Here is a 12,019-nt window from a genome sequence, read left to right as displayed (position 1 = left end):
GATTGGCTGATTGAATCAGCCAATCAGATTCAAGTTCAATCCGATTGGCTGATCCAATCAGCCAATCAGATTGAGCTCGCATTCTATTGGCTGATCGGAACAGCCAATAGAATGCGAGCTCAATCTGATTGGCTGATTGGATCAGCCAATCGGATTGAACTTGAATCTGATTGGCTGATTCAATCAGCCAATCAGATTTTTTTAACTTAATTCCGATTGGCTGATAGAATCCTATCAGCCAATCGGAATTCGGCGGACGCCATCTTGGATGACGTCATTTAAAGGTACCTCATTCCAAGTTTAGCAGTCGGCCGGGATGGATGCTCCGCGGCGGCGGAGCGAAGAAAGAAGATTGAAGATGCCGCCGGAAGAATGAAGACTTTGCTGCCGCTTGGAGGAAGACGTCGCCAGAGGAAGAATTCTTCTTTGCCGCTTGGAGGATGACATCGCCGGAGGAAGATTTCTTCTTTGCCGCTTGGAGGACGACATCGCCCGGATCGGATCAGGAGTTCGGCCCGGTGTTGTGAAGACAAGGTAGGGAGATCTTCAGGGGGGTAGTGTTAGGATTTTTTAAGGGGGGTTTGGGTGGGTTTAGAATAGGGGTATGTGGGTGGTGGGTTGTAATGGGGGGGGGGATTGTATTTATTGAATGCAAAAGAGCTGAATTCTTTGGGGCATGCCCCACAAAAGGCCCTTTTAAGGGCTGGTAAGGTAAAGAGCTTTGAAATTTGTTTAATTTAGAATAGGGCAGGGAAGTTTTGTTATTTTGGGGGTTTATTATTTTATTAGGGGGCTTAGAATAGGTGTAATTAGCTTAAAAATCTTTTAATCTTTTTTTTATTTTTTGTAATTTAGTGTTTGTTTTTTTTTGTAATTTAGTTTAGTTAATTTAATTGTATTTTTAGATAGATGTTTGTAGTTTATTACATTTATTGATAGTGTAGGTGTATTTATTTTACAGGTAATTGGGTAATTATTTTAACTAGGTAGATATTAAATAGTTAATAACTATTTAATAGCTATTATACCTAGTTAAAATAATTAACTATTTACCTGTAAAATAAATATTAACCCTAACATAGCTACAATGTAATTATTAATTATATTGTAGCTATCTTAGGGTTTATTTTATAGGTAAGTATTTAGATTTAAATAGGAATATTTTAGTTTATAAATTAATTAGATTAATTTAATATAAATATAGTTAGGGGTGTTAGGGTTAGATAGAGTTAATATAGTTAATATAAATACTATAGTAACTATATTAACCCTAATATAATTAGGGTTAATATAGTTAATATATATAATGTAATAACTATATTAACTATAATATACTTAGGGTTAATATAGATAACATATCTGGCGGCGGGGTAGGTAGATTAAATTAGGGGTTAATCATTTTAATAGAGATGGCGGCGGTGTAAGGGGCTTACATTAGGGGTTAATAATTGTAATATAGATGGCGGCGGTGTTAGGGGCTCACTTTAGGGGGTTATAGATATAATATAGCTGGCGGCGGGGTACGGGAGCGGCGGTTTAGGGGTTAATAACTTTATTAGGTTGCGGCGGGGTAAAGGAGCGGCGGTTTAGGGGTTAATAGCTTTTTTATTGTTAGGCTAGTGAGGGGGGATAGCGGATAGAGGGTTAGACAGTGCGGGCTATGTTAGGGAGGCGTGTTAGACAGTGCGGGCTATGTTAGGGAGGCGTGTTAGACAGTGCGGGCTATGTTAGGGAGGCGTGTTAGACAGTGCGGGTGTTTTAGACTTTAGTCAGGTTTTATAGGCGCCGGCAGATTCTAATGTGCCGCAAGTCACTGGCGACGCCAGAAATTTGTACTTACGCAGATTTCTGGACATCGCTGGTTTGTGAGACTTACGGCACGTTAGCATCTGACGGCGACTTATATGGGATGGCTCGAGTTGCGAGCTGAAACTGCGGGCGACGCCGGTCTCCTCGCTTGCGCCGCAAACTGCGATCTATATCGGATCGCGCCCATGAATTTTATTTTTTATTGTTATTAATTATTAATAAATATGATAATATAATTTGTGGCAACATTAAGATAAATACACCAACAACACATTCAAATGGCAGATATTCTAATGGATTTGAATGATTTAGAAAATGGTTTAGAAACAAAATGCCCCCCCCCCACCCCCCGCAATAAGCTTGCATGCAATGTATGTACCCAGCACATTTAATTAGTTGTAATGGTAGTCATAGCTTACTGGACATTCTAATAAGTTTTCTTAGCAAATAGGTTATAGTAATTACCGTGTATTTCTGTAGCTTCATCCAAAGAGCTTTGAACTCCTCCAAACTTAGTGTTCCTGTCTCATCCATCTTGGGATATATAGTTAAGAGCAATCCATTGATTTAACAGTATAGCAAATTAAATGGTACAGTAAGTTCTCATGTTGTATATGCAGATTGTAAGAAGTGCAAAAGCTTCAGTTGACAGCAATTACTATACAAATAATTGAAATATAGGATCTCTGCTATTTCAAAATAAAATATGGAATACAATGATTTTATCTCCCCAGTTTATCATGGACCTGATTTCACATCACAGTTTCTGTAGTCTACACAGTTAGTAAAGAGGTGTTATTAGGTGCCTTTGATTTTTGTGGCAATAGCAACATAAGGGTAAAAGGCTTCACAGCTCACTGCCCAGTAGAAGTAAAACCCATACACACAATAACTGAGACATAGTCAACTTTTAGTGGAAGGTAAAAACAGGTAATTACGGCCAACTTTATTCAATAAATATATAACTTGAGCTAACAGGACTATGGTGGCATAGAGATACTATGAGACCCAGGACAACAAGAGGATAGTGGCTCTCTGACTACAGCAGAAGGTCCTCTGCTCGGCTGGAGATGTTACTAAGGGTTTATTAGATCTTCTGGCCTACCTACATGGGGGGAAGGGCACACAGGTAAACCTGTGGAGATCCGTCCCTCCCGACAACCTGACCATAACTCGCCCTGTTCTCCATCTCCTTCACACAACTTGCCGCTGCCTCTATATTAATATAATGGACTTACACGTAATAGCTCTGGTTAAAACCTTTTCTAGCCATTATATAGCTAACTTGTTACCACACGCCGCCATAAGGGGAGGGTGGGAGGGAAACTCGTCCACTTCAGGATCCAGGAAGAAGAGGCTGGAACATTTCTGACATGGCTTTTTAAGGTAGGAAACCTCCCCCTTTCCTTCTGCAACAATATTGCCATCTAGACACCACCTCTTCTCCACCCATTCCTTTGCTGCCTATACCCTTAGAACGTTACAGGTCCATTACAGATCCATACACTAATTTAGAAATTATATTAACTTGTAAGAATAAAATAGCACTGATCATATCAATAACATGCAATACATTTAAAATTTACACAGCATAAATATACTGGTCCCAAGCTTCAATAAATCATACAAGAACATGAAGGGCATAGGGGACATCAAGGTAAATATCCCAAACAATTGGAAGTTCTGGTTTCTTGAGTTTGCCAATAAAGAATGTGCAATTATGTAACATAACAAAACAAATCACTATTAAATAAATAAAATATAATAAAAATGTGATCTAGTATAGAATATCAAATATATATTTAAAATCTCTACTGTTAAGGGACTAATTTGACATGAACGCAGAGAATTCTACTATCTCGGTTAAACAATTATATAAATGTACTAACTCTGCCATATTTAAAACAATGTGACTATATAGATTGTTTTTAATTGTAATTTTAAGAAATGTATTTTAACCATTTAATGGAGGTGTGGCTGGTTAATTGTAATTTTAATAAATTTACTTTAATCATTTACTGGACATAAAATCTAGCTGAAGTTTCTAACCTGAAAAGAAATAGGTCTACACTAATTTGCCCTTTTTCTCCTTTGCGGTGCGGTATGGAGACAAATATATAGATATAAATATAAGGAAGACCAATGAAATGTATCCGCTAATAAAGACTTTAAATAATTATGGGCCAGATTAAGAGTGGAGCATTAAATATCGCTTTCGTGAAATCGATATTAGCGCTCTACTGAGTAACACCAGCGCACACAAATGTGTGCTGGTATTACAAGTTGAGAGCAATTGTTCAAAATTTCTGAGAAGCATTGCGCTCACGGGAATGTGGTTTCATAGGATGAAATGGGAGCCATGTTCTCATGCCGTGAGACATGTAAGTCATGCGGCAATGGGCAGCAATTTTCATTGTATATGAATATATACATACAGTATATATTTATGTGTTAATATTTGTATATAAATACATATATATGTATCTGTTAATATGTGTATATAAATAAATATATATTTACTGGGAAAACACCCCATAGACCGCAATGTAAAGGCATTTTTTAGTGCCATTTTCTTTTTTCCAAACACCCCACACCCACCACTTTTAACTACTAAAAACTGCCCAGTGCAGTTGTTTTTTATGGGGGGGGGGGGATGCTAGCTTTTTTCCCCCATAAAAAACTAAAAGACCCTCTATTTTGGGGGCATTTAGGGCACTTTTTAAAAGACCGGAGATCTGATCAAATTTTTTGAGCGCTAAATTTGCCCGTTTGCAGACGCATGATAAATTACTGCTCTACTTATAATCTAGCCCTTTATATTTGACATTTTCTACACTATAATTATTTTTGTCTTTTATTTGCCAATAAAGAAGATCCTTTTTGTGTATTCAGTATTTCTGTCTTTATTTCTTCATGGATTTGCTGTTTCTCGATTCTGTAGTAGTGACGCAGAGACACTGCAACATTCTATATATTGATCCCTTGATCAGCGCAGGAACTAATTTGAAATGGTTTTAACTGGTCATAACAAAAAGATAAAATGATACTGCTCAGGGGGCTTTTAAAATAGTATGTACCTTAACTGCAAACTAATGCAAATTTTTCTCACAAAATTACAGTTTTAAATGCTTTTAAAACATATATTGTACATGCAATTGCTACTATATACTATGCATATATGTGTGTGCGTGAGTGTTTGCACGCGGCCCTTTAAGCACAGTACAGTTTGTTATCTGATTTACAGCATACTAGCGCCCCCTGCTGACACTGAGTCAGTTATATCATTTATAGAAATATACTATAATACTGTCTTTTGAATGGTCTACAAAAGCATTAGCAAACATTTCCCAGGTCTATAGCAATGAAAGGCTGTTGTCACTGAAAGGATACATCCATGAGATTGATCATTTCTCTGCATGTAACAAGACTGAATCCATCTGATTTTAATCCCTTTCCTAAAAAACATAACACAAGATATTTTCAACAAATTAAGTTCAGTAAATCTGCAGTTTTAGCTTTCCTCAATGGTCTTGTAGGTCTTTAATAATCTGTAAGGGAATGTAACATGCTTATCAAAGGTTTGCAAGAAGCTCATATGTAAACAATTGATTATGTATTTGATTCATAAAGCTGTATGTAAACAGATCTATATGTTAATAAAGCAACAAAGATGACTTTTAAGAGGACATTATTGGGACACACTATGAGATTGTAATATAAAATGCTCAACATGGTAACACAAACTTGCGATACACTTTCATTATTTATTTTGCCCCTTTTCCTTCTAATGTAAGTCTGAAAATTCTGAATTTACCAGTCCTGAAAAAGCTCATGACGGGCCATATATCTCTACCTCACTTGTAGTCTGTTATCTTTTCTATTGAAGCCCTTTCATTTCCAGACATACATCCTGATTGAAACAAGGAAAATGGTAGGTGAGGTTTGACCATTGAAAAAAACACAATTTATGCTTACCTGATAAATGTATTTCTCTTGTGGTGTATCCAGTCCACGGATCATCCATTACTTGTGGGAAATTCTCATTCCCAACAGTAAGTTGCAAGAGGACACCCACAGCAGAGCTGTTATATAGCTCCTCCCCTAACTGCCATATCCAGTCATTCGACCGAAAACACGCAGAGAAAGGAGAAACCATAGGGTGCAGTGGTGGCTGTAGTTTAAGAAAAAATTACCTGCCTTAAAATGACAGGGCGGGCCGTGGACTGGATACACCACAAGAGAAATAAATTTATCAGGTAAGCATAAATTGTGTTTTCTCTTGTAAGGTGTATCCAGTCCACGGATCATCCATTACTTGTGGGATACCAATACCAAAGCTAAAGTACACGGATGAAGGGAGGGACAAAGCAGGTACTTAAATGGAAGGTACCACTGCCTGTAAAACCTTTCTCCCAAAAATAGCCTCCGAAGAAGCAAAAGTATCAAATTTGTAGAATTTTGAAAAAGTATGAAGCGAAGACCAAGTCGCCGCCTTGCAAATCTGTTCAACAGAAGCCTCATTTTTAAAGGCCCAAGTGGAAGCCACAGCTCTAGTAGAATGAGCTGTAATCCTTTCAGGAGACTGCTGGCCAGCAGTCTCATAGGCTAAGCGGATTATGCTTCTTAGCCAAAAAGAAAGTGAGGTTGCCGAAGCCTTTTGACCTCTCCTCTGTCCAGAGTAGACAACAAACAAAGCAGATGTTTGACAAAAATCTTTAGTAGCTTGTAAGTAAAACTTTAAAGCACGAACCACGTCCATATTGTGTAATAGACGTTCCTTCTTTGAAGAAGGATTAGGACACAAGGATGGAACAACAATCTCTTGATTGATATTCTTGTTAGATACCACCTTAGGTAAAAACCCAGGTTTGGTACGCAGGACTACCTTATCCGTATGGAAGATCAGATAAGGAGAATCACATTGTAAAGCAGATAACTCGGAGACTCTACGAGCCGAGGAAATAGCTACCAAAAACAGAACTTTCCAAGATAAAAGTTTGATATCTATGGAATGAAGAGGTTCAAACGGAACTCCTTGAAGAACCTTAAGAACCAAATTTAAGCTCCATGGGAGAGCAACAGGTTTAAACACAGGCTTGATTCTAACCAAAGCCTGACAAAATGCCTGAACATCTGGAACATCTGCCAGACGCTTGTGCAAAAGAATAGACAGAGCAGAAATCTGTCCTTTTAAGGAACTAGCTGACAATCCTTTTTCTAAACCATCTTGGAGAAAAGATAATATCCTGGGAATCCTAACCCTTGGATTCACACCAATAAAGATATGTACGCCATATTTTATGGTAAATTTTCCTGGTGACAGGCTTTCGTGCCTGTATTAAGGTATCAATGACTGACTCGGAGAAGCCACGCTTAGATAAAATCAAGCGTTCAATCTCCAGGCAGTCAGTCTCAGAGAAATTAGATTTGGATGGTTGAAAGGACCCTAAAGTAGAAGGTCCTGTTTCAGAGGCAGAGTCCATGGTGGAAAGGATGAGATGTCCACCAGATTTGCATACCAGGCGCTATCAAAATCACCGATGCTCTCTCCTGCTTGACCTTGGCAATCAGTCGAGGGAGCAGAGGAAACGGTGGAAACACATAAGCCAGGTTGAAAGACCAGGGCGCTGCTAGAGCATCTATTAGCATCGCCTTGGGATCCCTGGACCTGGATCCGTAACAAGGAAGCTTGGCGTTCTAGCGAGACGCCATGAGATCCAGTTCTGGTTTGCCCCAACGATGAATCAATTGTGCAAACACCTCCGGATGGAGTTCCCACTATCCCGGATGAAAAGTCTGACGACTTAAAAAATCCGCCTCCCAGTTCTCTACACCTGGGATATGGATAGCTGATGTGAGTCTCTGCCCAGCGAATTATCTTTGAGACTTCTAACATCACTAGGGAACTTCTTGTTCCCCCTTGATGGTTGATGTAAGCCACAGTCGTGATGTTGTCCGACTGAAATCTGATGTACCTCAGAGTTGCTAACTGAGGCCAAGCCTGAAGAGCATTGAATATCGCTCTTCCAGAATATTTATTGGAAGGAGTGTCTCCTCCTGAGTCCACGATCCCTGAGTCTTCAGGGAGTTCCAGACTGCACCCCAACCTAGAAGGCTGGCATCTGTTGTTACAATTGTCCAATCTGGCCTGCGAAAGGTCATACCTTTGGACAGATGGACCCGAGATAGCCACCAGAGAAGAGAATCCCTGGTCTCTTAGTAGAGGGGACAAATCTGTGTAATCCCCGTTCCACTGACTGAGCATGCATAGTTGCAGCGGTCTCAGATGTAGGCATGCAAACGGCACTATGTCCTTTGCCACTACCATTAAGCCGATTACTTCCATGCACTGAGCCACCGAAGGGCGCGGAATGGAATGAAGAACACTGCAGGAATTTAGAAGCTTTGATAACCTGGACTCCGTCAGGTAAATTTTCATTTCTACAGAATCTATCAGAGTCCCTAGGAAGGAAACTCTTGTGAGTGGGGATAGAGAACTCTTTTCCTCGTTCACTTTCCACCCATGCAATCTCAGAAATGCCAGTACTACGTATATATGAGACTTGGCAATTTGGAAGTTTGACGCCTGTATCAGGATGTCGTCTAAATAAGGGGCCACTGCTATGCCCCGCGGCCTTAGGACCGCCAGAAGCGACCCTAGAACCTTCGTAAAGATTATTGGGGCTGTAGCTAATCCAAAATGAAGAGCTACAAACTGGTAATGCCTGTCTAGAAAGGCAAACCTGAGAAACCGATGATGATCTTTGTTATCAGAATGTGAAGATAAGCATCCTTTAAATCCACTGTAGTCATATATTGACCCTCCTGGATCATAGGTAGGATGGTACGAATAGTTTCCATCTTGAATGATGGAACTCTGAGGAATTTGTTTAAGATCTTTAGATCCAAAATTGGTCTGAAGGTTCCCTCTTTTTTAGGAACCACAAACAGATTTGAGTAAAAACCCTGTCCCTGTTCCTCCTTTGGAACTGGATGGATCACTCCCATAACTAGGAGGTCTTGTACACAGTGTAAGAATGCCTCTCTCTTTATCTGGTTTGCAGATAATTGTGAAAGGTGAAATCTCCCTTTTGGGGGGGAAGCTTTGAAGTCCAGAAGATATCCCTGGGATATAATTTCCAACACCCAGGGATCCTGGACATCTCTTGCTCATGCCTGGGCGAAGAGCGAAAGTCTGCCCCTACTAGATCCGTTACCGGATAGGGGGCCGTTCCTTCATGCTGTCTTAGAGGCAGCAGCAGGCTTTTTGGCCTGCTTACCTTTGTCCCAGGTCTGGTTTGGTCTCCAGACCGTCTTGGACTGAGCAAAAGTTCCCTCTTGTTTGCATTAGAGGAAGTTGATGCAAAGCACGAAAATTAGACTGTTTGGCCCTTGATTTGGACCTGTCCTGAGGAAGGGCATGACCTTTTCCTCCAGTGATATCAGCAATAATCTCCTTCAAACCAGGCCCAAATAGGGTCTGCCCCTTGAAGGGAATGTTAAGCAGCTTAGATTTTGAAGTCCCGTCAGCTGACCATGATTTAAGCCATAGCGCCCTGCGCGACTGTATAGCAAAAACAGAATTCTTAGCCATTAGTTTAGTCAAATGAACAATGGCATCAGAAAACAAAGGAATTGCTTAGCTTAAGTGCTCTAAGCTTGCCAAGTATGTCATCCAATGGAGTCGCTACCTGTAAAGCCTCTTCCAGAGACTCAAACCAGAACGCCGCAGCAGCAGTGACAGGAGCAATGCATGCAAGGGGCTGTAGGATAAAACCTTATTGAATAAACATTTTCTTAAGGTAACCTTCTAATTTTTTATCCATTGGATCTAAAAAAGCACAACTGTCCTCGACAGGGATAGTAGTACGCTTTGCTAAAGTAGAAACTGCTCCCTCCACCTTAGGAACTGTCTGTCATAAGTCCCGTGTGGTTGCGTCTATTGGAAACATTTTTCTAAAAATAGGAGGGGAAGAGAACGTCACACCTGGTCTATCCCATTCCTTATTAATAATTTCTGTAAACCTTTTAGGTATTGGAAAAACATCAGTACACACCGGCACTGCATAGTATGTATCCAGTCTACACAATTTCTCTGGCACTGCAATTGTATCACAGTCATTCAGAGCAGCTAAAACCTCCCTGAGAAACACGTGGAGGTGTTCAAGCTTAAATTTAAATGTAGAAACATCAGAATCAGGTTGCATCATCTTTCCTGAGTCAGAAACATCACCCACAGACTGAAGCTCTCCTTCCTCAGCTTCTGCATATTGTGAGGCAGTATCAGACATGGTTCTTAAAGCGTCAGTATGCTCTGCATTTCGTCTAACTCCAAAGCTATCTTGCTTACCTCTAAATTCAGGTAGTCTGGTTAATACCGCTGACAGTGTATTATCCATGACTGCCGCCATGTCTTGTAAAGTAATCGCTATGGGCGCCCTAGATGTACTTGGCGCCATTTGAGCGTGAGTCCCTTGAGCGGGAGTCAAAGGATCTGACACGTGGGGAGAGTTAGTCAGCATAACTTCCCCCTCGTCAGATTCCTCTGGTAATATTTTTTTTTTTTTTTTCAAGACAGAATATGATCTTTATTGCTTAAAGTGAAATCAGTACATTTGGTACACATTCTAAGAGGGGGTTCCACCATGGCTTTTAAACATAATGAACAAGGAGTTTCCTCTATGTCAGACATGTTTGTACAGACTAGCAATGAGACTAGCAAGCTTGGAAAACACTTTAAATCAAGTTAACAAGCAAATATAAAAAACGGTACTGTGCCTTTAAGAGAAACAAATTTTGTAAAAATTTGAAAAACAGTGAAAAAAGGCAGTAAATCAAACGATTTTTTTACAGTGTATGTAATAAGTTAACAGAGCATTGCACCCACTTGCAAATGGATGATTAACCCCTTAATTCAAAAAACGGATCAAAAAAAACGATATAGACGTTTTTTAACAGACACAACAAACTGCCACAGCCTGCTGTGGCCCTACCTTCCCCAATAAACGACTTTGGAAAGCCTTTGAGCCCTTTAGAGATGTCCTATAGCATACAGGGGACTCCTGAGGGAAGCTGGATGTCACAGTTTGTAATTTTAACTGCAACAACTGTAACTTTTATACTACAACAGTGGAAAGCCTCAGGAAACTGTTTCTAGGCAAAATTTAAGCCAGCCATGTGGAAAAAACTAGGCCCCAATAAAGTTTTATCACCAAAGCATATATAAAAACGATTAAACATGCCAGCAAACGTTTTATATTGCAGTTTTATAAGGGTATTACCCCTGAGAGTAAGCATGATACCAGTCGCTATTAAATCACTGTATTCAGGCTTAACTTACATTAATCCGGTATCAGCAGCATTTTCTAGCATTTTCCATTTCTAGAAAAAATTGTAACTGCACATACCTCATAGCAGAGTAACCTGCACGCCATTCTCCCGCTGAAGTTACCTCTCTCCTCAGACATATGTGAGAACAGCAATGGATCTTAGTTACAACCTGCTAAGATCATAGAAAACTCAGGCAGATTCTTCTTCTATTTACTACCTGGGATAAAATAGTACAACTCCGGTACCATTTAAAATAACAAACTTTTGATTGAAGATAAAAAACTAACTATATTTCACCACTCTCTCTTACTACCTCCATGCGTGTTGAGAGTTGCAAGAGAATGACTGGATATGGCAGTTAGGGGAGGAGCTTTATAACAGCTCTGCTGTGGGTGTCCTCTTGCAAATTCCTGTTGGGAATGAGAATATCCCACAAGTAATGGATGATCCGTGGACTGGATACACCTTACAAGAGAAAGCCTAGCAGCAAACAAGGTGTTAATCTGTTCTAATATAATTCAGACTGTTGATATGTCAATCTGTTGGAAGACTGTAATAACATAGTGTTCACTATCCTGTTAAACCACATTACTTTTCTTTATCATCTTATTTATAATTATCCCTAAATGGCGTCAGATATAACACTGGGAAAACCATGTTACAAGAATGTGGTGCCCATTATTTTATACAAACTTTACACACATCTCTTACATTTAAACAACTACTATAACTTTATAAAACACATCTGCATATTATTTTTTACTTTGGATACATCATTATGTCTAGAATTCAGGAGTATATCTACAAGGGTCTCAATCAAGATCAGGCCTACACCTCTAGGGGGCCAATCTGGCCCTACAATCAGTATGGATTTCTCTAG

General features: G+C 39.7%; 1 protein-coding gene across 1 annotated transcript in view; it reads right to left on the bottom strand.

The window, feature by feature from the left end:
- Nucleotides 1–12,019, bottom strand: part of LOC128658087 (calpain-8-like) — a 260,090-nt gene that overhangs the window by 56,123 nt on the left and 191,948 nt on the right. Inside the window, exons 15-16 of the mRNA XM_053712540.1 lie at nucleotides 5,200–5,264; nucleotides 2,275–2,343 (exon numbers count right to left, since the gene is read on the bottom strand). Coding sequence (XP_053568515.1) covers nucleotides 2,275–2,343; nucleotides 5,200–5,264 — 134 coding nt within the window. The remainder of the gene's footprint in view (nucleotides 1–2,274; nucleotides 2,344–5,199; nucleotides 5,265–12,019) is intronic.

This window comes from Bombina bombina, chromosome 4 (assembly GCF_027579735.1).
Source record: "Bombina bombina isolate aBomBom1 chromosome 4, aBomBom1.pri, whole genome shotgun sequence".
NCBI classification, from domain to species: Eukaryota; Metazoa; Chordata; class Amphibia; order Anura; family Bombinatoridae; genus Bombina; species Bombina bombina.
This window is presented reverse-complemented; position numbering and strand designations above follow the sequence as displayed.